At 39.9% G+C, this 23857-nt stretch overlaps 1 protein-coding gene across 3 annotated transcripts in view; it reads right to left on the bottom strand.

The window, feature by feature from the left end:
* PIGF (phosphatidylinositol glycan anchor biosynthesis class F) overlaps nucleotides 1–23857 on the bottom strand; it is a 34875-nt gene that overhangs the window by 10290 nt on the left and 728 nt on the right. For all 3 annotated transcript variants that reach the window (XR_008627192.1, XM_004611985.2, XM_055119922.1), the window contains exons 2-5: nucleotides 22760–23008; nucleotides 21523–21614; nucleotides 20305–20421; nucleotides 1419–1527 (exon numbers count right to left, since the gene is read on the bottom strand). Coding sequence is in view for 2 of the 3 variants with exons in the window: in XM_004611985.2 (XP_004612042.2) it covers nucleotides 1419–1527; nucleotides 20305–20421; nucleotides 21523–21614; nucleotides 22760–22987 (546 nt within the window). In the remaining variant the exon portion in view is untranslated. The remainder of the gene's footprint in view (nucleotides 1–1418; nucleotides 1528–20304; nucleotides 20422–21522; nucleotides 21615–22759; nucleotides 23009–23857) is intronic.

Raw genomic sequence — 23857 nt, 5'->3', positions numbered from 1 at the left:
TTGTATTGGAAAGTGAATATTTAAACAAGTATAAGGTATCAAACCTTCATATTTAAAAATATTCTATGAATGCACATTTCCTTGCCAACTCAGGACATACTGATGGCTTTATGTGTCACTACTTTGTATTTAAATTTTATATTTAAAATTTCAGTGTATACCTGAAAGTAATGAATCTACTGTTAAATCAAAACAATTTCTGTGCATTATCCTCAGTAATTGTCCTCTAATGGTAAGGTATGAATACAAATGAATCTCCATCTCCCACTGAACATTGAGACAAAGAATACAAAAAGACCACGTTCATGAGCTTCCTCTGGTATCACGACATATTCCTATTTCAAAGCCTGCCTTTTGCTTTAAAAAAAAAATTTCAAGATTCTAATTCATTTTAGAATTCGGCAACATGCAGTTGCTTTACATGTAGCCTACCCGAGTTCACTCTCTGGCATCCCATATGGTCCTCAGAGTACTTTGAGGAGCAATTCCTGAGTGCAGAGCCAGAAGTAATACGCCCTGAGCACTGCTGGGTGTGGCCCAAAAGCAAAACAAAAACCAAAGCCCAAACAAACCAAATTCAGATGGTATCAGCCAGGTTAAGAAATTATGAGTCTAAGGCCCTAAAGAGTAGGAAATATAAAAATTATAAACATAGGGGCTGGAGAGGCAGTATAGTGGGTAAGGTACTTGTACATGTCTGACCTGGGTTTGATCCCCAGCATCCCATATGGTCCCCCTACCACCGCCAGGAGTAATTCCTCAGGGCAGAGCGAGGAGTGACCCCTGAGCATCACCAGATGTTATTCAAAAAACTTAAAGACAGAAAAAATCTGCCAAAATTTATAAATGTGAATTCCTGCATCTTCTAGTCATTTTGAAAACTCAAGACATATTCACAAAGTAGTGAGTTTCTTTACTACCTGGATATAAAAACAGTATTGGCAGACAGAAGCAAGATTAACTGACACCTACGGTGCTGAGACTCGCCCCCAAAAGAAGTCATCCATCTGGGCCCAGAGTAATAGTACACTGGGCACACAGCAAACCCAGGAGACCTCTTAGAGCCAAGAATAACCCCTGAGTATCACTGGGTGTGGACCCAAAAGAAACAAAGCCACAAAAGGGCCACACTCTGACAGTGACAGGGGAAAAGGATTCCTAACTTGATTGAACAAAATGATGTATAGACAGTCAGGTTCAAATGTAGGTTATTGGCATACTGTTAGAAACCATGGGACACTGAGCAAAACTTACAATGAACGCAGGTGTTGAATGCTGTCCTGTTCCACACTGGCCAAGATTTTCCTTTCCTTCTTAACATTTTAAGAGTGACACTATTCAAGGGCCTCGAAGCCAGCTCTTGTCTCAGCAGTCTATCACTGTACCTTACACGATGGCTTTAAGGATGGAAAACCAACCTGCCATGGCTTCTCCCAGTCGAGTGGAATAGGAAACGCGCCCAGCCAGCTGCCCAGGAGACTAGAAACTGTAGTGATCTGGAGACTATTCTCCCAAATGGATGTCACTCTGTAAAAACAAATGCGTGAATCTGTCATGGGGAAGTATCTGAGCTGCTAAAGACTCAAACAGAATTTATGTAATAGACATAATTACATAACACTATGCAATTTTTTCCCGCTCACTTAAAATAAGCATCTCAGACTGACAAATATTTATTTTATTAACCATGTTTGTTAGGTGGTAGGTAGCACATATGTATTGTGAGAGTCAAAAACACAGATGAGTATGAGTCTCCCTCTCACCCACAACTCTGGGCTCTGTGATGAGTTTATCACATGACCTTCCAGAAGTACTTTACACAGGAGGATGGAGAGACACTACAATAGGTACACACAGCTGACCCGGGTTCAATCACCAGCATCCCATATGGACCCCCTGATCCTGACCAGGAATGATCCCTCAGTGCAAAGCCAGGAGTAACCCGTGAGCATTACCTGGTATGGGCCCTCGCTCCCAAAATTACTTTACACAGATACAGACAATTCTATTTCAAAAGATATATTCATATTTGTACATATGTGCATAAGTATCTATTCTTCTAAACAATAACCAGCTGATTTTGCATTTCCCTTGTTAATAATATGCTAGTATTCCATTGTGGTGGGGAAGGAGCATTGTTGATTCAACTCGTACACATTCCGTTAGAATATATCAACTCTACTTGGTGGGGAAGAGTAGAAAACAAAAACAAAGTATTTTAAAAGACGCTATAATTGTTTGACCTCCCATTCCTATTTATTAAGTGCACATATTAGAATGTAAAGGAAGAAAGATGTAGTTCTGCCATTCTCTTGGTAGGTCGTAATGTTGGTGTTCCCCTAATAGTGTGATGAGTCTGGTCACAACAGAGTGAAACATAGTCCAGGAAATGGTATCTAATTATTCAGTGTTTAGAACACAGGGTGGACTTATTATGAAGTTAATGAAAGGTAGTTTCATGCAGCTAATGGGGAACAAATGGGAAAATTTGCTTTACTAGATGATTTCCTTTATTAGAAATATGTGCCAACCATTGCACACAACATGTACACTGAACTAAGGAAGCTGCTACTGACAAGTCAGTTCTTAAGCCAATTTACTTATCACCTGTCCTTCCCATTGCTCCCCCATCTCCCTGCCCCTCCACCCCACCTAAATAGAGCTGAGAGAAGACAAGAGCCAATAACTAGATATCTGTTTTATGTATTTATGTATTTGCTGGGCTTTATTCTTTTTTATGCTACTGAGTAACCTATGAATGCCAGTCAGTTTCTTCAATTAGCACTCATTTTGGGGAAGGGAGGGAACACAGCAGTTTTTAAAAAATTATTATAACACCATGATTTACTAAGTTGTTCATAAGCTTATAAATCAAGTTGATTTTCAGTTGTTGGGTGCATTCAATGTTCCAACACCCATTCCACCACTAGTGTGCCCTTACCTCCAGCAATGTCCCCAATTACCCACCCACAGCCCTAGCCTGCCCTCTTAGCAGGCACAAATAAATGTACTTCATATAACAAAACTTAGATCAATAAGTCAATTTTGATCATTGTTATGTCTCACAATACTGAAGTCATTTTCTAAAGATTAACTGGGCTGGTTGGTGTGAGTTGAGCCTTCTCTGTTATTGTTTTCACTCTGAGTCCGGTGGTCTCAAATGCAACTTTCCTATCAGATATGCTGTGATCCTATTGGGCTGACAGAACTATGAATTTCAGAGGTATTGTGCAGTGGCATATGCAGCTGTGAGGTCCAGGCACTATGGAGCTGGGATGATTTGGTATTCAGCAGTTTGACGGGGTTCAATTGTAGAGCGGGGTGATTTATATGCTGGAGGGTGCTGGGTGTCGATGTGGTGCCTTCAGGCAGAAGGGGAATCTTCCCACCATGAGAAGGTCCCAGAGTTATCACCCTGGGAAGATCTGGTGGAATTACGTTCTTTTGGAGATTAATTGTGGTGCTGGGTCACTTGTCTGCTACAGAGATCCAGCAGGATTTTTTGTTTGTTTGTTTGCTTGCTTGTTTTACATAAAGAACTGTACTATATTCATCTTGTTTGGTCAGTGGTGTTTCAATAAACAAATAGGGCAACATTAAGTTAAGAAGTTTTGCACCTCAAAAGAAATGGTGACCAAGATTCAAAGGCAGCCCACCCAGTACCCATCTGATAAGGGGCTGGTATCAAAGCTGTATAAGGCACTGGTAGAACTTTACAAGAAAAAACATCTAGCCCCATCAAAAATGGGGATGAAGAAATGAACAGAAACTTCTTCAAAGAAGAAATTCAAATGGCCAAAAGGGACATGAAAAAAATGTCCTACATCACTAATCAACAGGGAGATTCAAATCAAAACAACAATGAGATATCATCTCACACCACAGAGACTGGCACACATCCAAAAGAACAAGAACAACCAGTGCTGTCGCAGATAAGAGAAGAAAGGGACTCTCATTCATTGTTGGTGGGAATGGGGACTGGTCCAGACTTTTTGGAAAACAACATGGTCTTTCCTCAAAAAACTAGAAGTTGAGCTCCCATTTGACCTAGCAATACCACTTCTAGGATATGCCCTGGGGAACCCAAAACACAGAGCAGAAACACCATCTGCATTCCTATGTTCATTGCAGCACTGTTCACCATAGCCAGAATCTGAAAATAAACCTGAGTGTACAAGAACAGATGACTGGATAAAGAAACTATGGTGTATCTAAACAAACATTTAAACAATTGTGTATCTAAACTGCTACTATGCCGCTGTTAGGAAAAATGAAGTCATGAAATCTGCTTATAAATGGATGGACATGGAGAGTATCATGCTGAGTGAAATGAGTGAGGAGAGGGACAGACAGAGAGTGACTATACTCATTTTGTGGGCTATTAAAAAAAACATGGTATGAGACTAATATCCAAGGACAGAAAAACAGGGAGCAGGAGAACTGATCCATGATTGGGATCTTGCCACAAGTGGTGGCGTGGTGGGGGGAGGGCAAGGGAGGAGGCCGGGAGTTAGAATAGAGACAAGACCACTATGACAATAATAGTTGGGAATGATCACTCTGGATAAGAACTGAGTGCTGAGAGTAGGAAAAGGGATATACACGATAACTTTTCAGTATCTGTTTTGCAAACCATAATGCCCCAAAGAAGAGAGAGAAACAGAGACAGGGAGTCAGACAGAGAGACAGACAGAGAGATAGAGTCAGAGAGATAGAGAGAGAAACTGTATATACTATACTATGTATAGTATAGTAAAAAGAACTATACTATACATACAATTTAAAGGGCTTCATATGATAATTTTTATTTTATCTGGCTGACAAATACTGTTTAGCATTCACTTAACAAACAATTCCTCTACGTTGCAATAAATAAGATAATGTGCCTAGAGACAACATCTTTTTTTACTTTCTCCCAGTAAAACTTTCCTTTTTCCATTTTATGGAAGAAGATCAACTTGATTTGGAAGAACAGGTAGCATTTGATCTTAAAAACTGAGGAGCCACATATGTAGAATAAAAGAATGTAAGTAAAACTAATGTTGGAAAAATATTGAGAGTTAAGATTTTGAAAAGGCAACAGTTTAAGTTCAGTAAAAACTTTCCCTTCAACAATCCTTTCCCAGCCAAGCCATTTATTTAAAGCGCACCGACTCAACATTGTTAGTGTATTTAGAGTCGTGCCACTGCCAAGCCTAAATGCAAGCCATAGCAGTCATCCCCCAACCCCCACTCCCAAGCAATCACTCACCTACTTTTGGCTTCTACAAATTTGTGTTTTCTCCATGTCATACATATGAAGCATATAATATGTGATCTCTTGTTTGGATTCTTCCTCTCAGCATAATGCCTTCAAGGTTCACTCATTTGGTAGCTTTATGTTGCCAAATTCTATTTGACTATTTAAGCATACCAGATTTTTGTCTTTTCCATCCATCAGTTAATAGGCATGTGAGCTGTTTCAACTTTTGGATCATTATGCATGGTTATTCCATAATCATTTGTGTACAAGTTTTGTGTGGACGTATGTTCTCTTTATCTTGGGTATGGTCATATGGCAGTAATGTGCTTAACCTTTTGAAGAATTGCCAATCTATTTTCCAAAGCAACTGAATCCTTTTACATTCCCAGCAAATGAGGATTCTAGTTTTCCCACAGCCCTGTTAACATATTATTGTGCATATCATTTGTAAGTCTGAAGTGGTATCTCATCATGGTTGATTTAGGGTGAAAATATTCAGTCTTAAAAGTCAAACTATATAGTTAGATATTAGTCCTCTGTCGATGTATGTTGTGACTATTTTCCCCCATTCAGTTGGATGTCTTGACTTCAGCCATCATTACTTTGCAGACCTCAAGATTTTTTAGCTCGATATAGTTCCTTTTATTATTGCTTTTTTTTATTTGCCAATGTAGCTGTCTTTTTTTTTGGGGGGGGTCACACTCAGTGATGCTCAGGGGTTCCTCCTGGCTCATGCATTCAGGAATTACCCCTGGCGGTGCTCAAGGAACCATATGGGATGCTGGGAATCAAACCCAGGTCAGTCGGGGTGCAAGGCAAACGTCTTACCCAAGGGCTGGAGCTATAGCACAGCGAGTAGGGCCTTTGCCTTTCACACGGCCGACTCAGGTTCGATTCCTCTGCCCCTCTCGGAGAGCCCGGCAAGCTACCGAGAGTATCTCGTCCGCACGGCAGAGTCTGGCAAACTACCCGTGGTGTATTCGATATTCCAAAAACAGTAACAAGTCTCACAATGGAGACGTTAGTGGTGCCCACTAGAGCAAATCGATGCACAACAGGATCAAAGTGATACAGTGATATTTCATAGATATAGGGGTCTGATGTTGACTCTTTAATCCATCTAATCTTATATATCTTCATGTAAGATGTGATTCTTTTTTTTTTTTGTACAAGGCTAACCATTTTTCCCAGCATCATTTATTAAAGAGGTTTTCCTAGCCCAACTTTATGTCATCCGGCTCTATTCTGTAGATTAACTATTCATTTATCTAAGGGTTTACTCCTGAACTCTTAATTCTATTCAACTTTCCTAAGAGTCTGTCTTCATGCTAGTACCATGTGGGTTTGATTACTGCAGCTTTATAATATAGCTGAAAGCCAGAAAAATGCATCTTCCCTTTTCTCAGAATTGCTTTAGCTATTCTGGGAATTTTATGATTCAAGTATTTTGTTTAGATGTCCTTGAACAATGCCATTGAGAATTTTGATGGGGGTTGTGTTAAATCTACAAATCTCTTTGATTAGGGTGGCCATTTTAACAATATTAAGTCTTCTAATCCATGGACAAGGAATGCCTTCCATTTCGTTGTGTCTTCTTTCAGTTCCTTCAGTGGTAATTTACAGTTCAGTTTTCACTAAACCGTTCTTTCATCTCTATTGTAAAGATGATTCCTAGATCCTTGTAGGTTTTTTTGACATGACTGTAAATGGGACTTTTTGTTTTTGTTCTTTTTTGTAAATGGGACTGTTTTTAATGTAGGAAAGAAAAAACTTTTCTACATTGCTTACCTCTAAGAATGTCACAGATTTCTGTACATTTATTTTACAGCCTGATACTGTGCTGTATGTTTACTGTTCCTAGGAGTTTTTGAAGTCTTTAGGGTTTACTATATCCAATCTCATGTCACCTGTGAATAGTGATTGCTTGATTTCTTTATCACTGTTGAACAGAACACTCCCTCAAAGAAGACATACATACGGCCAAACAATGTTTGAGAAAGTGCTTATCGTGACTGAGTATCAGAGAAAGGCAAGTCAGGTAATTTCACACTGACTGATCACTTCCCACTGGTGAGAATCATCTATATCAAAGAGTGCAGAGATCATCAAAGCTAGCAGGGACGTGATGGAAAAGGAATTCAGATTCACTGTCGGTGAAGACTGTGTTTGGTTCAGCCTTAATGGAAAATGGTATAGAGACTTAAAAAAAAAATTAAGAACAGAACTTCCTTAATACCCAGGGATCCCAAGAGCACTAAAATCATAATTTGCAAGATCTATGTATATCTATGTTTACTGACGCAATACTTATTTAATACCTAAGATCAGGAAGTAACCAAGTGCCCAACAACAGTTGAGTAAAGAAATGATGGTTTACGAATCTGACAAGCTAAGAAAACTCCGGGGTGTTCTCAGGAGGCGGACAGGCCAAGTCCCTGCCCTGCTGATGCTCCATCAGCCACACCCACACCCCACAGTTGCCACCACATAAACCACACTGACAGCGCAACTTCAGTGCTTCACAAGTAATTACCACAGAGACGCCAAGATGAAGACAAATTCCAAGTACACCAGTTTTAGGGCTGAGAACTCTCGGGAGTTCTCAGTGTAGGGGCAGACAGTCTCCTCTGACACCCTTACTGCTGACAGCCCCATTCATGTGAGAAACAGCTTCACCTCCACAGTTTTACCTCCAAGCTCATTTCCACAGTTTCACCGCTACTCTTGAAGAGATGCAAGCCAACCCAAGTCACAGAAACGCATAGGCCCAGTTTTACAGATGTTGGAATTCCTGGAGCGCACATGCATACGTGTCCTTGCAACACCTCCGAATTCTGTGATCCTGACACCCCAGTAGGAACACACCACCTCAGGTGGGAAAATGTCATCAGGGGCAACTAAGCACAGTAACAATGACAGAGAAGGCTCAACTAGCAACAAACAGCTTAGTGAATGTTCAGACTTTAATGAGCCTCTGGTGAGATACAAGAATTTCCACACATTTTTCTTTTACTGAAGTATGTTTTTTATAATTCCATTAACTATGTTGTTGTACAAACAATATGAAATAAATTATTTTGTGCCTGAAAAGGGGGCAGACTCAGGGGGAGGGAGCGGAACTGAGGACAGAGGGGAATCACACAAGGTGGTGGGATTGGTGTTGGAACACTGAATACCCGAAACAACTGCATTATGAATTCTGTAAAGCATGGTGTTTAAATAAAGGGCGGGGAAAAGAATCTGAGAAGCTGTGGAAAATCGTGGCTTGCTTGTGTCACACATCCTCAGGCTGTTGCTGAGACGGTGGATACCTCTGGCCAGCATCACTCAAGTTTCAAGAATGATAAACCTCCCCAGGTGGCACTTAGTGGACTCAAGGGAAGGAGCATTTGAATTTCTTTGATGCTTCCATAAGATTTGACCTTGCTCACCATAATGCAAGACTGGACCCTGAGGAAAATGTGTGTTCCTATTCACAGACTATGTATTTTTAAAAATTGTTTACAGAATGCTAAAGCACTTGTTTACAAAATGTTAAATAGCTGAAAAGTAGACATATTAAAGCTCAGACATACTAAATATTGTAGCACTGTAGCACTGTCATCCTGTTGTTCATCGATTTGCTCAGGTGAGCACCAGTAATGCCTCCATTGTGAGACTTGTTGTTACTGTTTTTGGCATACTGAATATACCACAGGTAGCTTGCCAGGTTCTGCCGTGTGGGCGGGATACTCTCGGTAGCTTGCTGGGCTCTCCAAGAGGGACGGAGGAATCAAACCCAGGTTGGCTGCATGCAAGGCAAATGCTCTACCCGCTGTGCTATTAAGTTTAAATGGGAGGAAGTATACTCCTATCATTTGATAACATGATATCATTGATAATATATCTCTCCTACCAAATTTTTCACTCCTCAAGCATACTTTCAAAGTGTTTTCCTATTTATTATAATTGAGGCTTTGCAATGAAAAATTACTCAATTTTGAAAAAAAGAAATAATGTTTATATACAACACTGGAGAATGAAGAACCTCCGGCTCCGGGCACATCTTTTCGACTCCACCTACGCCTCAGAGACCTAGGCCCTACGGAAACAGGATGAGAACGCTCTTCGGGTATCCCAAAGAGGAATTGAAAGAGCTTGCTTGGAATATCACATTTCACTCAAGTGAGGAAGGAATCCAGAGTTCCAACCTCCATGAACAATTGAGAATCTGGGACGCTGTCTCGTTTGCCAAGGCGTCAAAAATCAGGCCGGACACGTAATGCGATTTGGAGACAACCGCTGGACTAGAGCTGTTACTGACTGGATTCCACCAGATACCAAAAGAATGCCTGACTGCCCACTTACGAGATGGTCAGACTTCTTCATCAAGATGAATGAATGGTTTGAGGCTCTTTGTGATTCCTGGAGCGAGCAGATGCTATTGGGCTATACTAGCACGCGACAGGGACAAATGAAGACATTACTGGCACCCACTCAAGCAAATCGATGAGCAACAGGATGATAAGTGATACAACACTGGAGTACTATTCAGCTATGAGAAGAGATAAAATATTGCAGTTCACTGTATCTTGGATGGGATTCAAGGATGTCATGCTAAGTGAAATGAATCAGAAGGAAACAGAAATGCCAGATCTTCTCGCTCATTATGCATAGTATAAAGAAACAAGGCAAAGGAACAGACAGTCCCAACAAGAAGTGAGATACTGTCAGTGAGCTGTGAACTGACGCTGCAAAGTGCAAGATAGGGAGAGAAGGGATCCTGGGATGTAGGGGAGGAGTGGGGACCCAACAGACACAGGAAGGGAGCTTATGGATCCTTTCAGTGTAGAAAGCTGAGTGCAGAGCAGCAGAGGGGTACTGACACCTGAGTGATGGGGGGGATGGTGCAGGGTTCTGAGAATCCAAGGATAATACTCAAACCCATGGGAACCGCAATAAAAATTACCAGTAATTTAAAAATAAAGAGCATACCGAGAAAGTCAAAGTAAAAGAATGACGGAAGATTATAAGTCAAGGCTGCACTATGACTGAGTCATGTTCCAATAACACAAATGTATGTATTTTATTTACCCTCTTCGTCCCAAGTCCCGGGGACTCAGAGGCATGGTCACACCTTTTTTACACAAAGCACCTTTGTGACCATCTGATATATGTCAAAATGAAAGGTGAAAGCATCCAAAAGGTTCTCCTCTATGTTGTGTGCTGTATACAGAGTGCTTATGATCTTACATACAACAAATTCAAGAAAAAGAAAATGAACCAAGATCTAGTTTAAGACCAGAAAAGCTCTCTGAGGCCTGAGCGACAGTCCAGCGGGCAGGGTGTTTGTTTTGCACACGACCCATCCAGGTTCGATCCCCGGCACCCATATGCTCTCCCGAGCCCCACCAGGAGTGATCCCTGCGCTCACTGCCAGGAGTAAGCCTTGAGCACTGCTGGTGTGGCCCAAAATAAAAAAGAACCCAAAACAGAAAAACTCTGTGGCTTATTCATTTTTTTCAGTGCAGGAAATAAATCCAGAGCCTCACACATGTAAGGCCTACTGCTGAATAATCCTCAATTGTGTCTTTAAAAAAATTTTTTTGATTAAAAGTTTTGTTTAAAAATACAGATGTATCAACAATCAAGTTGACCACCAGTGTCAACTTCCCTCCTTTTGTCTCAAAAACCCAACTATGAATAAGCTTGTAATGCACGGAGCTATAATAAAATAAAATTTTGAGAAAAAAAAATAAAAACTAATTTTGTTAACCATAACATAAACTTATATGTGTCAAAATAATATTTATAAAGACCTTAAAGCCAAAAGGTTTTAAACAACTACTACTGCTGCTACTGCCACCATCATCACCAGCACTGTTACTACAGAAAATCCCTCCCTGGATCACTGATTTCTGCTCCAGAAACAGAAACTTTCACCTTCTTTCCCTGCTTCTTATAGATGCCTCACATTTTAAACATACATTACATATGAATTTTTCAAAATGAATTCATTCTTTCTACAATGGAAGATTTGTACAATAAAGCATCCTTCACCACCAATCTTCCTCTTTCTATCCCCCACCCCCATCCTGACATTAAAAAAATAATTATTCAATAAATCCCTAAGAAATGGTACATGGAGAAAAGATTTTATAGACCCTTATTTTCCTCCTGCAGCATCAGGGATCAAACCCAGAGCCTCTCACATGCAAAGCAGGTGCTATACTGCTAAGCTACATTCCCAGCCCAGAGAAACGTTAAGACTGAAAATTACTTTGCTATTAATTAGTGGAAATCACTTTGCCTCAGATCTCCACTGTTTTCTGATTCCTCACGCTGGCTCTAAGTCTTCTGTAGGCAATGTGCCCTCCCAGCTGCCTTGGGATCTCTGGGACCACTTCTTTCCTCTTGGTTCCTCGTGGTTCCAAATTCAAAAATAATGTTATCTTGGAGTGAGTTATTTTTCATCCATTTTGCTGGAAATGTATGGATCTTCTTAATCCAGAACTTTGGATCTCTCGTTCCTGAAATCTTATTTTAAAAATCTACATTTTCTGGTGGAATATTTTTAGTTGGAATTAATCCTCTGATTTTAACATTTTGTTTGGGAGATCTTTATAGCTTTGTCTCCACTCTGTTGAAATTTTTCCTGTTATATTTTTAAATGCCATAAGCTTATTCTCTGCATAGTCCTTTGATTGCCTCTTGTTTGGTTTTTACAAGTGTAATAATGCTTTTTGTGGGCTCAATTTTTTTTAAACTATCTTTGGTGTTTCAGTTCTTTGTTTCTATTGAGTCTGTTATTTTCACTTTGTAATTTCATTTTAGAGGTAGTCATAAAATGTCCAGTGATTCTTGATTTCTTACTCCCTTTTAAAGTTCAACATTTGCAGGACATACTAGAACAGGCACGTCTACAGAGGCGGAAGATGCAGCTGTTCGTGTGGGCATGGGTGGGCAGTGTGTGTGGGCAGTGGGGAGATAGGAGGAGGAAGTGGGGTTGGAGGATGGTTGCTAACAGCCACAATTTCTTTTGGAGAGTGATGAGATATTTTTAAATCAGACATGATGGCTGTATTCAGTAATAACCAACTAGTTGCTCACTTCAAATGGGTGCATTTTACAGTATGCAGTTATATCTTAACTTTTAAAACAATAACATTTTAACTGTGCATAAACAGCGTAAGTTCACACTGAGCTTACCTGCACCAGCGGCTGGGGAGGAAGCAGGTCTTTTACAGGAGCCCCAAATATGGTGCTTGCAACTTTGGGGATGGTATTACTATTCCCGGCAGAAAATAATGCGGCATTCTGCAGAGATGGCATAAGCCTGGCTACAGTATCCAGGGCTATACAGGAAGAAAAACAGACTAGAGATAGAGTGAAGACACTGTTTAGTACTTTATCTTTTATTTCACCCTTATTTCCTGAAGACCAGGGAGGCCTGGGACCAGGGGCTAGCCAGAGTGAATGGCTCAGGAGGTTCAATTTTGGTTTTTCCATCTTCACTTCCCCCACTGTTTAACTTTGACTAATTCTATTGTTATTATTATCATTATTATTATATTATCATCATTATTATTATACCATTAGCATTCTGTTCTGTAGCCCCAATCCAGGAATTTTTTTTGATATCATGAAGAAGCAACCATAACACACAAATTGAATTCTTTGGGGAAGTTGTCTTCCACCTATCTTAGAATTATTCTTTGCTTTGTATTTTCAGGGCACTAACTGGTCTTAAGTTAAATGTCCTTTCTGTTTTTTTCCTTTATCATCTCTTTTCTAATCATTTCTTTCTTCTCAGCTTCTTCTCCTTCCCTCATTCATTTTGCCCACTCAAGAACTTGCTTTCCGGGGGGGGTGGGGGGGCTGGATCGATACCACAGCGGGTAGGGCATTCGCCTTACACGCGGCTGACCCAGGTTCGATTCCCAGCATGCTATATGGTCCCTCAGCACCACCAGGGGTAATTCCTGAGTACAGAGCCAGGAGTAACCCCTGTGAATCACCCCCCTCCCCCCCAAAAAAGAACTTGCTTTTGTGACTGGTCTGAGTTTCTGATTTATCGATTCTGACAGTGTAGTTTGGATTTGCAGAGTCAAGTTTTCCTTTGCCCTGCAACCTCCTCCACCTCATCTACCTCATCTTGTTTTGTTACCTCATGTCTGAGCTCTGGTTTCATTGAGCTCGTCTCTATATTTTTTGGAAAGATTTCATTTATTCACAGGGAGGTCCGCCCTCTTGTCCATGACCTCTGCCAAGGCAGCCAGGGCCTTGCTTTGCTCCTGACTCTTCCTCAGGCACAGATGTGTCTTCGCCCTGCCAGCCAAGGGCTCTGGAGTCCACACCCAGGGCTACGACCATGTCCTACTGGCAGCCGGTCTATTTGGTGAAGCTCCAGGGGCTGAGGCCTTGAAGCTGCGGGGCTGGCTGGTTTTTGTTCCTGAGTACTGTTTTCTTCCAGGCTGGATTCTTGTCTTTGGTCTTTTTTCTTCAATTGTATTTTTAGCATTGACAAGTGATTCCTTCCCATCTTACATTTCACCTGGGCAGGCTGCAGTAGATGAAACAAGGAGGTCATCTTCCCAGCTAAATCGACTCCAGTCTTTCCTATCCTGGAGGGGTATGTTGAGGACTAGATGTGATTTTTCTACTGACTTTTCTGTAATAAGCAGAAGGAAGAATGGAGGTACGAAGGCAAGGTAAAGGAAATACATTCTCTGCAATTTAATTAGCAATGTTCAGCAGAGAGCTAATAAATGCTGGTTCCACAAATCAAAAGTTAATCTTTTTTTAAAACCAGACCTATACATCCTAAAGGAAATCAGATGAAGCTGCTGCAACATAGCCCCATGGGCAAAGCAGAATAAACTCTATTGATAAATATATAAAGAGGAGGGGAGGGGCGAAAGAAAGGTAGGTAGATGTAGAAGTGTTCATATATTCTTCAAATTAGAATTTTAAGAACAAAGCATCCATCACATTCCTTTGAGGTGGGAATTCTACTCCAGGTAGGCCACAGAAACCAGTACAGAAATATACAAAATTAAATGGCACAAGGATGCTCCTGACGACATTATTTATCATTAAGAAAATTTGATTATAATCATCAATAGGAAATAAAATGAGTCATGGAACATAGAAGACTCATAATGATGATTATTTCCCAAGCTTCATCTCATTCCGGATGGTTAGATTAATTAAATCCTAGTAATCCCATTCTCCTTCCCAGTAATTAAACAAAGAGCACTCAATCAGAGGGGCTGCTGCTGTCTCCTGACCACCCAAGCCAAGAATGCCCACAGGGGCCCTGCGCTATCGTTCCATTTGATCAGGAGCACACGCTTTGCTCATGTAACGTGCCGTTATTTTCAGGTCCTACTAAATCTGAGACTTGAAGTACCATGTTGCCATTAGATCCCCTATCCCGAAGAAGCCAGACACTCGCCCATCCGCCAAACACCCTAATTCAGGGCCTCCCAAGTTCAAGACCAGGGAGTAGATCATTCTCACCCCTTCCTGGAGGCCTCTAGCAGCAGGGCCTACCCTCTGCTACACACCCAAGGAGAAAGAACAGAGAGCACGGCCACTTTCATGAAGCAGCCACAAACACTTTTGAGGATTGGGAAAAAAGTGAAATGGGTTGATACTGAGAGTAAGACCTTTTTCTAAAACAGCAGCTGTAGGGTTGACCCTGCATGTCATGTTTGATTAGGAGTCTGGCTGCTTATCTTATAAACGAAGGTACAATTTCAGCATGAGTAAGGAGAAGCATCTTGAAGCAGAGGTACAGAACTACTGAAATGAAATCCAAACATTGGCACTTCAAATATTTCCTTTCACGAGCAGCTGAATTTTAATGAGAACTAAGGGTTCCTTTGGTGTCTAGAGGTGTTTGCTCTTCTTACTTTTGGTTCGCTCCTACACAGAGCTGTTCGAGCATCTGGCCCAGTTAATGAAACTGGCTGGAAACGCTTGTGGCTGAATGAGAAACACACAAGTGCCTAGAGTCTTATAATTCGGTACAAAATTTCTATCCGACCTGTGTTTAGTCAAAATTAGTGGAGATTTTTGGTAACTTAGATTCTTATAGTTACTTAAATTGAGGACTGGAAAATAGCACAGTGGGTAGAGCGTTTGCCTAGCATGCTGCCCACCCAGGTTCAAGTCCTCCGTCCCTCTAGGAGAGCCCGGCAAGCTACCGAGAGTATCCTGCCTGCACAGCAGAGCCTAGCAAGCTACCCATGGCGTTTTCGATAAGCCAAAAACAGTAACAAGTCTCACAATGGAGACGTTACTGGTGCCAACTCAAGCAAATCAAAGAACTACAGGATGACAGTGCTACAGTGCTACTTAAATTGAGAGTAAATAGCGGATTTCTTCAGGCGAGGTCATTTCAGGACCGAATTAAGATTCCACCCTGACATCGCAGAAGCTGTAAGTGGCTATTTTGAAGGTATGTGAAACCGTTTCCCAAATCTCTTGGGAAATGACATTGTTTTAATTTTAGTACAGGGATGTCACAGAGCACTCTTAAAACCTATAAAGCGTGATGGATAGAATCTAATGGTGTCAAAAGGATCTATCAGCTTTTTCAAACTTAATTTTTCAGTGGGGTTGCCTAGTAAAACAGTAAAACAACTTTATTGCATATCTGTTTTTCCACTGGGTCTTTAAGCAAACCTAGTCTTGGCTTTAAGAAAACTAAGCTTTTTATTTAGGGTTTTAAGGTCTTTGCTATTGTGCTTATATGGAGAAATGAACATTGTTTTATGACAATCTGTGTTAAACATTTTGTGAGACTAAGTTTCCCAGAAATCAAAATTCTAGGGAAGAAAATCTTGGTTGGTAAAAAAGAAAAGTAAATAGGAAGGGTCTTTTTTTGGGGGGGGTGGGAGAAGTGTCACACCAGCAATGCACCAGCAATGCACAGGGGTTACTTCTCCTGGCTCTGCACTCAGGAGTTACCCCTGGTGGTGCTCAGGGGACCAAGGGATGCTGGGAATCGAACCTGGGTCAGCCGAGTGCAAAGCAAATGCCCTACCCGATGTGCTATCGCTCCAGCTCCAGGAAAGGTCTTCTAAGAGCCCTTGAGGCACTCCAAAATAACTATTCTTTCCCCTTATGGACTCGGGATGGGGGGAAGGGGCAGGGAGTCTTTTACTAGGCAAACTCACTGAAAAATTAACAGTTTGAAAAACCCAACAGATCCTTTTGACACCTATTAGATTCTATCCATCACATTTTATAGGTTTTAAAAGTACTTAGAGATATCCCTGTACTAAAATAATAACAATGTTACTTCCCAAAAGATTTGGGAAATGATTTCACATAACTTCAAAATATATATGAAGGGGATAGAGGGGTGAGAATCAGCCTTCAGCCTATTTGGTATTTTGGGACTTCATGGGAAGTATTATTGCATATAGAAAGAAAAACATTCATCTTTCTTAACACATGTAAAGAATAATGTAGGTATTCCACAAATTACTTCGAAGGCTAGAAGACTTTTACATTTCTGGTTAATTCTGGATATTTCAGGAAATCGTATGTCACAGTGTAAAAGACTTACCTGCCAACTGTGTAAACATTCTTTTGCCATTTGTAGAACTATTCTAATGCCTAAAGAGAGTCTGTGGTAAAAAATCTTTAACAGATCTTCCAGAACACAGACTTGTAATGTAATTGAGGATAAAATTTAGTGCTTTTGGGAAAAAACACAGGTAAAAATTGTAGAAAATCAAGCGTTTCAACTAGGACTAAAACGACCAAGTATATAATTCTTTCTGTTCAAACTAGATGCTTTACTCTACAGATTTTAACAAGTCTTTTTTTTTTTTCACCTGTGACCTACAACAAATAAGTAAACTGCATCTGACTATGAGTTAAAGTGAAGTATTTGCTTTTCTCACTTCTTGACACCGTTCACGTGTTTTTAATACTTCATGGCAATGTCTTGTTTGCTAAGATATGGAAAAAAAACTGGTTATGTAACAAACTTTGCAAAGGGTTCCAGGCCATTAACCGGGTGCCAAAGTGGCCCTTGGTTACTTTGAAACCTCGAGTGGGGAGTGATAACCCCAAACACAAATGCTGTAGGTGGGTCTTACAGCACCCTGGGCATCTGTCAAACAGCTTGGCTTAGGCCCTTCAATGCTCTCACGTTCTAGCCTGTGACAGCTGTCATGCTCTCTGTGGGGGACTCGATGATTGGGGCAGGTGATCACCCCCTGCCAGCTCCAACATCTCTCCCTCCAGGGACTCTCAGAGAGCACGTGACCTAAAACCAAACCGCTTGAGGCTGTATTGTAGTCTGGGACATGGTGCCCTTGGGAAAAGCCACTTTACCTGATCTGAGGACATTGAAAGTCACAGGTTAGAGAAACATGCATTATGTGCTCAGTCCCTTACTCTGTCTACAGAACATGACTGGCCACTTTTACAGAAAGTAAATTTAATATTACAGTAATGGTTAAAGTGGAGAGAAAACTATGCTTCATTTCAGAAACACACCTTTCTGCATAAATCAGATTTCAGTTCCACAGAGGAATAATGAAATTCTTACCTAAATTCCAAAAATTAAAATCAATGACATCCTCACTGAAAACCCAAACCTCTCTTCTCCAAGGCAATGACAACGGTGGCTTGGGGACAGCAAAGTGGGAGAAAGGAAGTGAAAGCTACAGGATAAGCCTACTCACACCCATGGATTTAACCTGCAACCAGATTCCAGACAGCCTTTATCCTGAGTATTCACAAAGGCATCACTACCCCTGTCTATTTCCAAATGTAAATGTCAGGGTTTTTCAAGAAAAATTGCCAGTGGGCGACCCCACCCCACACCCCCCATACTTCCGGAAGACCTGCCCACCAGCCACGCCCAGTTAAATATTTAACTGTCCAGTTAATTACCCAGTTAAATATTTTGGATTTTCTGGAGAGTGAAGCCACACGACATCTCTGAATTCTACAACGACAACATCCCAGTACTTGCCCACCAGACTGGATGGCATGTAACGCAGAAGCCAACCAATGTCGATTAAGTAAACAGGAACACCGAAGGTTTAACTTGCAATAATAACTTAGTAAAACTTCAGACACGGACTTAATGTCCCCATGGTGAGATACAACAATTTTCATAAATTTTCTTCTATGGAAACAATTTTTTGATCATTCTTTTAGCCATTTAGTGGTAGCAACAACATAAAATAAATTGCAGTGGGCCTGCTGTGGGGGCAGACTTGAGGGGTGTCTGGGGAAAATGGTGACAATGGTGGAGGGAAGTTGACAGTGGTGGTGGGATTGGGGTTGGAATATTGATTATCTATAACAAATCACCATGAACAACTTTGTAAGCTATGGTGTTTAAATAAAGGAGGAAATAAAAGAAAAACTGCCAGATTTACTTATTTGTATGTATTTTTAACCATTTGACATATATACTGTTCTACCACTTTTATTAAGCACCTATCTTTTAAGTGCATTACTGACCGTTTTTCAATATTATCCCATAATTTCATCCCAAAGATGAAAATTATGGGATAATTCATATAAGCCCTGCATCTTGACTCCTTCCCAACAGTACTGAGATTTTTAGAAAAACAGACACCACACTGTGGCAGAACCAGCTGTAGAATCAGATCTCTTCCCTACTATACCACTAATGCCATTAGCAGAAACAGAACTCAAAGCTAGATAAATCACCAAACTAAACTCAGAAGACTTCAACCTGTTCTCAGTGTTCAAAATTTTCAAACTGAAAGTTAAAGACATTACTTCAATTTGACATGCTAAAATACCAACATGAGAAAAGTTCCTAGTTCCTAACTTAGGTAAAGACTTTATGACTCTGTAGATGATTCTGAAGGGGAACAACTACTCATTTCAAAAAGAAAAAAATAATCTAGAGAGCTCAATACCCTAACATATGTCCTTTATTCTCCAGGGCTGCTGTCTACCTCAAAGCCACACACTAATGCCCACAATCATTCCAGTTTCTATGTTTTATTATTTTATTTTATATTTATTTATTTATTTTGCTTTTTGGGTCACACCAGCAATGCTCAGGGGTTACTCCTGGCTCTGCACTCAGGAATTACTCCTGGTGGTGCTCAGGGAACCATATGGGATGCTGGGAATCGAACCCAGGTCGGCTGCATGCAAGGCAAACGCCCTACCTGCTGTGCTATTGCTCCAGCCCCTCCAGTTTCTATGCTTTAACACTTTGCTTCCCTGTCCCCTCAATGTCACCCAGTCTAACAGTCCTAACCCAAGAAGACCCATCACCCACTCCAGCTCCACACTCTTCAAGGATTTTCTCTGAGTTCCTACAGCAGTTAAACATTTACCAGCTGGGTTTATATAATTTTTGTCTCATATTGTTTGCTCATTTCATTTTTATCCCTTAAACATACAAATTCTTAGAGAATCAAACAAACTGCTCAGATCCACACCAACTTTATATAGCGTGGAGTACAGAGTAGTAATAAACACTCAAGTGTTTGATGCGATAGCTTTATACTAGTTTTATTAGTTACAATTTAATGACTTACACAAATCATGTCAGTGACTTTCAAGAAACTAAAAGTTTAACTCAGCATGCTGAAAACACAGATGACTGCTTAGTCCTATGAAACTTGCACTCAAAGTCTTACCACAAAATATGCTAAAAAAAAATAAATTAGTTGTTACACTTAGCCTTTTCACAGATCCACATTTTACAATATAAGAGGAATGAAACTAATTTTATCACAGTGACAGTCATTCCCTTAAGGAATGATTTTCAAAGCTTTTGCTTGATGGTAGAAAACTTTTCTCTAACAAAGGGCACAGTAGGATTCTATCATATAAAGAAAAGTAGAGCTGACCTTTCTAAAATGGAAGGAGGGACCTATAGCTCTGCCTCCACAAGTTCTCCTCAAATGCACATCAGCCCTTCCCTGGTCCTAATCCCCCAAGGAAGTAAGGACTTCAGGTACCTCTCAACCATATACCCACCAACCCATCATAAGTAGAAAAATACTGCAGAATGCTGTAAAATTTCAAATGTCACAAATTATAAAATTAAAACTTACCCATTTCTACTGAAAACTCTTAGCCATGCTTTGATGTTTGGGCCTAACAAACACAGACAAGGAATAGTGGTAAATGTAGACAAAGTAACCGCAAATAAAAATGTTTCCAACACCAACCTAAGAAGAAAGAAACCTTTCATTAAAATTTTTAATTTCCAAAAGTGTACACACACAAAATCTTTGAGACTTCCATAGATTTAATGTAAAAATATTTTCTTACACTTTACTTTGAAAGTAATATGAGTCTGACCAACCTGATAACTATATTTATTATCAAAATACAAACTATAAAATATAATCTAGCATACATCTTACTTTTACATTCTGAACAGTATCATACTATATGATTAATCCATAACAAAATTCTCCATTTTCAAAAAATCCAATTCTAGAAAGTGAACTTCTTCCTCAACCACCTCTGGAAATTTCTCTACAACTAGTGCTTTAACATTAGCTTTTATAAAAACCACTTAGACAACTGGATAAACTAAAATTAGGATGGGACAGCTCAGCTATTATTTTTAGGTCCAAGGATTTGTATTTGGGTAAAACGCTAATGCTGCTGGTTATAAAGCTATACTTTTGACAACTGTTACCTCACTTACTCATTCTAGTCTAAATTAGATTAGACAGAACGTACTATTTTCCATTACAAAGGTCTTTCTTCCCCCCTCTCCAGAAAGTAACTTATTAGTTTGTGCTTTCTTAACTCAGTTACAAACATAATGCATATCTCTATATATGTTTATGTGTCTATATATATACATAAATATACATGGTTTCTCATCTACCTCTCCACTGTATCCCCGATACAATTAAATTGTAGAAGGCTAGCAAATAGAAGAATACAAAAGCGATTAAGTAACTAGCTGTGAAATTAAGTCAATCTGCACATCACAAACCATATGTTTTTTATTGTGAATAATGCCATCAAGCAAGGGAAATGCTGTTAGTATTCTTCCGTGATACAGTAAACACATCACCCAGGGTTTTTCTCTAGTCCCCACAGCATTTTGTCTCATAAAGACTGCTTCAGGGGTCTCGACCACTTGCCCTATTCACAGCCACGTGAGTTCAATACCTGCACCAGGAGTGATCCCTGTGTGTAAAGCCAGGAGTAAGCCCTGAGAACCACCGGGTGAGGCCCCCAAACAAAACAATAGCAATAAAAGGCTGCTTTACATTATAATTGCCTTACCGTGACAATTTAAAACTTACTCTATTAGTGGTGCTCCATATAGAACAAAAATAATATGAAAGAAGCAACAAGATATAAGAAAGTAGACACAGCACTTCAAGAGCCTGGTTATCTAAAAAAAGAAACAAATCATTTAAAAACTCCAGAGAATACGTAAAGGACAACAAAAGCTTCATTTTTATTCTCAAATACAAGGTATCCCCACAATATGGGATGCAGTGGAACATTCTCTGGGCTCAGGCACACCGGTGTCAGATGACAGAACCAGTCCAGTTAGGAACTGCGGACTTGAACATGGGCCGATTTTTAAAAGCCTCTAAGGCAGGAATTAGCCCCTTGCCCCACCCTCCCAACCGAAACCAGAAGCAGAAACGTTCTGTTGCTCTCACACATATCCCTCCCTCTGTACTGTTCATCAGGATTAATGAAATATTCAAAGTAAGAGTGCTCAAATAAAGATCAGAGTATGTGCTATGATATCAAAAGATGCCAAAAAATGACAATGCTTTGTTTCACTTAAAAACAAAACTCACAGGGAAAGTGAGGCAAATAGGCACACTAAATAATTCACCAAATCATCTTCATTTAACTCTATGAACCATATGAAAAAGATCTCTATGCCTAGAATACAGTGCAGGGCCTACTTGATTTGGAGTATAAGAATGATTATAAAAACACACATTGGACTTTTCAGTCACAGAGAAGTGAATGCACTTTAATTTAAATTATCAGAACTTTTACACAGTCCTAAAGAATCTTAAGTGAGGATACATTAATTTAAACTAATCATCAAAGTATTACATTATGGTGACTATTACTGAAAATATAGTCTAATGTCAGCAAACTTTATTTAAGGAAAACCAGGTCTGAAACGAGACTGACAAAGTAGGCTGATTTTATGATTAAAGACAAACAAACATATAGTGTCTTTTGAAAATGCAAAAATAGATGAAGACAACAGGGATTTTGAGATCTTATTGCTACCTGTATTTATCTTCAATGTGCAATAAAACATGGTCAGATTGACTCAATACTATCTATCTATTGGAGACATCCAAATTTCAATCAGATGCCTGGCAAGCATCTATCAAACGTTGTGGACAGTCTTTCAGCAAATAGGAGGTTACTAATGTAAGAAGCATTAGACTCTCTTTGCTCACCATAAATCAACCAATGTGTTCTTGACTAGTACTTCATTCTTCCTGACAAGAAACGTAACCTTAATCTAAAAATGAGGTATAAAGAAATAAGCCTTACCTTGTATGACAATGAACTTCTTTTAGAGGACACATTTGGTTTCACAACTAAGTATAAAACTAGATTCACGGCAGTTACAAAAACAGAACAGAAGCCCAACCAAGTCAAGTGTGTTTCCAATATCGAGAAGTTCTCCAAGAAGAATGATGGAATGAAGATGCTTAGGATAATTGAAAATATGCATAAAAGATGAGTATACAGTAGTCTCTTGATATCAGTATCTTTCATGATGTTTTCTTGAGTGGCTATCTAATGAAAACATTTAGAAAAAAAAAAAGAAAGAAAAGCATATGCAATAATGACTTTCCATTCTCCTAAATGCACTGAAAAATAAGTCATGAATCAAAATTTTCTTCAAGTGATAACATGTCAGTTTCAGAAGCAAGGACAATGTGTGCATGTAAACTGCACATATAGAGGAGAAAAGCAAACAGCTCCCAGCGACGCCAAAAGACAAATTTAGTAGTTTCTTAAATACATGTGTCTGCAAAAGGCTCATGTGCTAGGGCCAATGTAGGAGCAACTGGGTAGTTCCTACTCCTACCTGTGCACACGTGTGAAAGGCCGAGGGGCTACAATAACAGATTAAAAACAAATTGAATGGATTACTGGTATGTCCCTGCTAGAAAGGAAACTTGTGCAATCCAGGAACCCTCAAAGTTTGATTAACTTAATCTTTTTATGTTTCCATTGTGTGTCTAAACAACATGACATTCATATCTTCTATCAACTGACTTCTGACACCAAGTGTACAACCGAATACACCAATGTTGGCCAGTATAATGGACATAGTATGGATGTACAACATTATGCTAAACTAAGGAATCCCAGGTCGCCAGAACTGGCAATGTCTTGGTATAAAGTGCTAGACTACTATCGAGCTAGGGCATGAAAGGAAGGCAGACACGTGATGCACAGTTTATGTTTATGAATTACTTACTGCGAGCTTATACATGGCACAGACTAGTTCAGCCAAGACCTTATTGACAAATCCAAACACGTTTTTTGCAGGCAAGCACAGAGGGCACCTAGTGGCGCTAAAGGGCAGATCCAAACCTTATCCTAACAGCTTCCTAACAACTCACACTGTAATTTCCA

Source organism: Sorex araneus, chromosome X, assembly GCF_027595985.1.
Source record: "Sorex araneus isolate mSorAra2 chromosome X, mSorAra2.pri, whole genome shotgun sequence".
NCBI lineage: Eukaryota > Metazoa > Chordata > Mammalia > Eulipotyphla > Soricidae > Sorex > Sorex araneus.
This window is presented reverse-complemented; position numbering and strand designations above follow the sequence as displayed.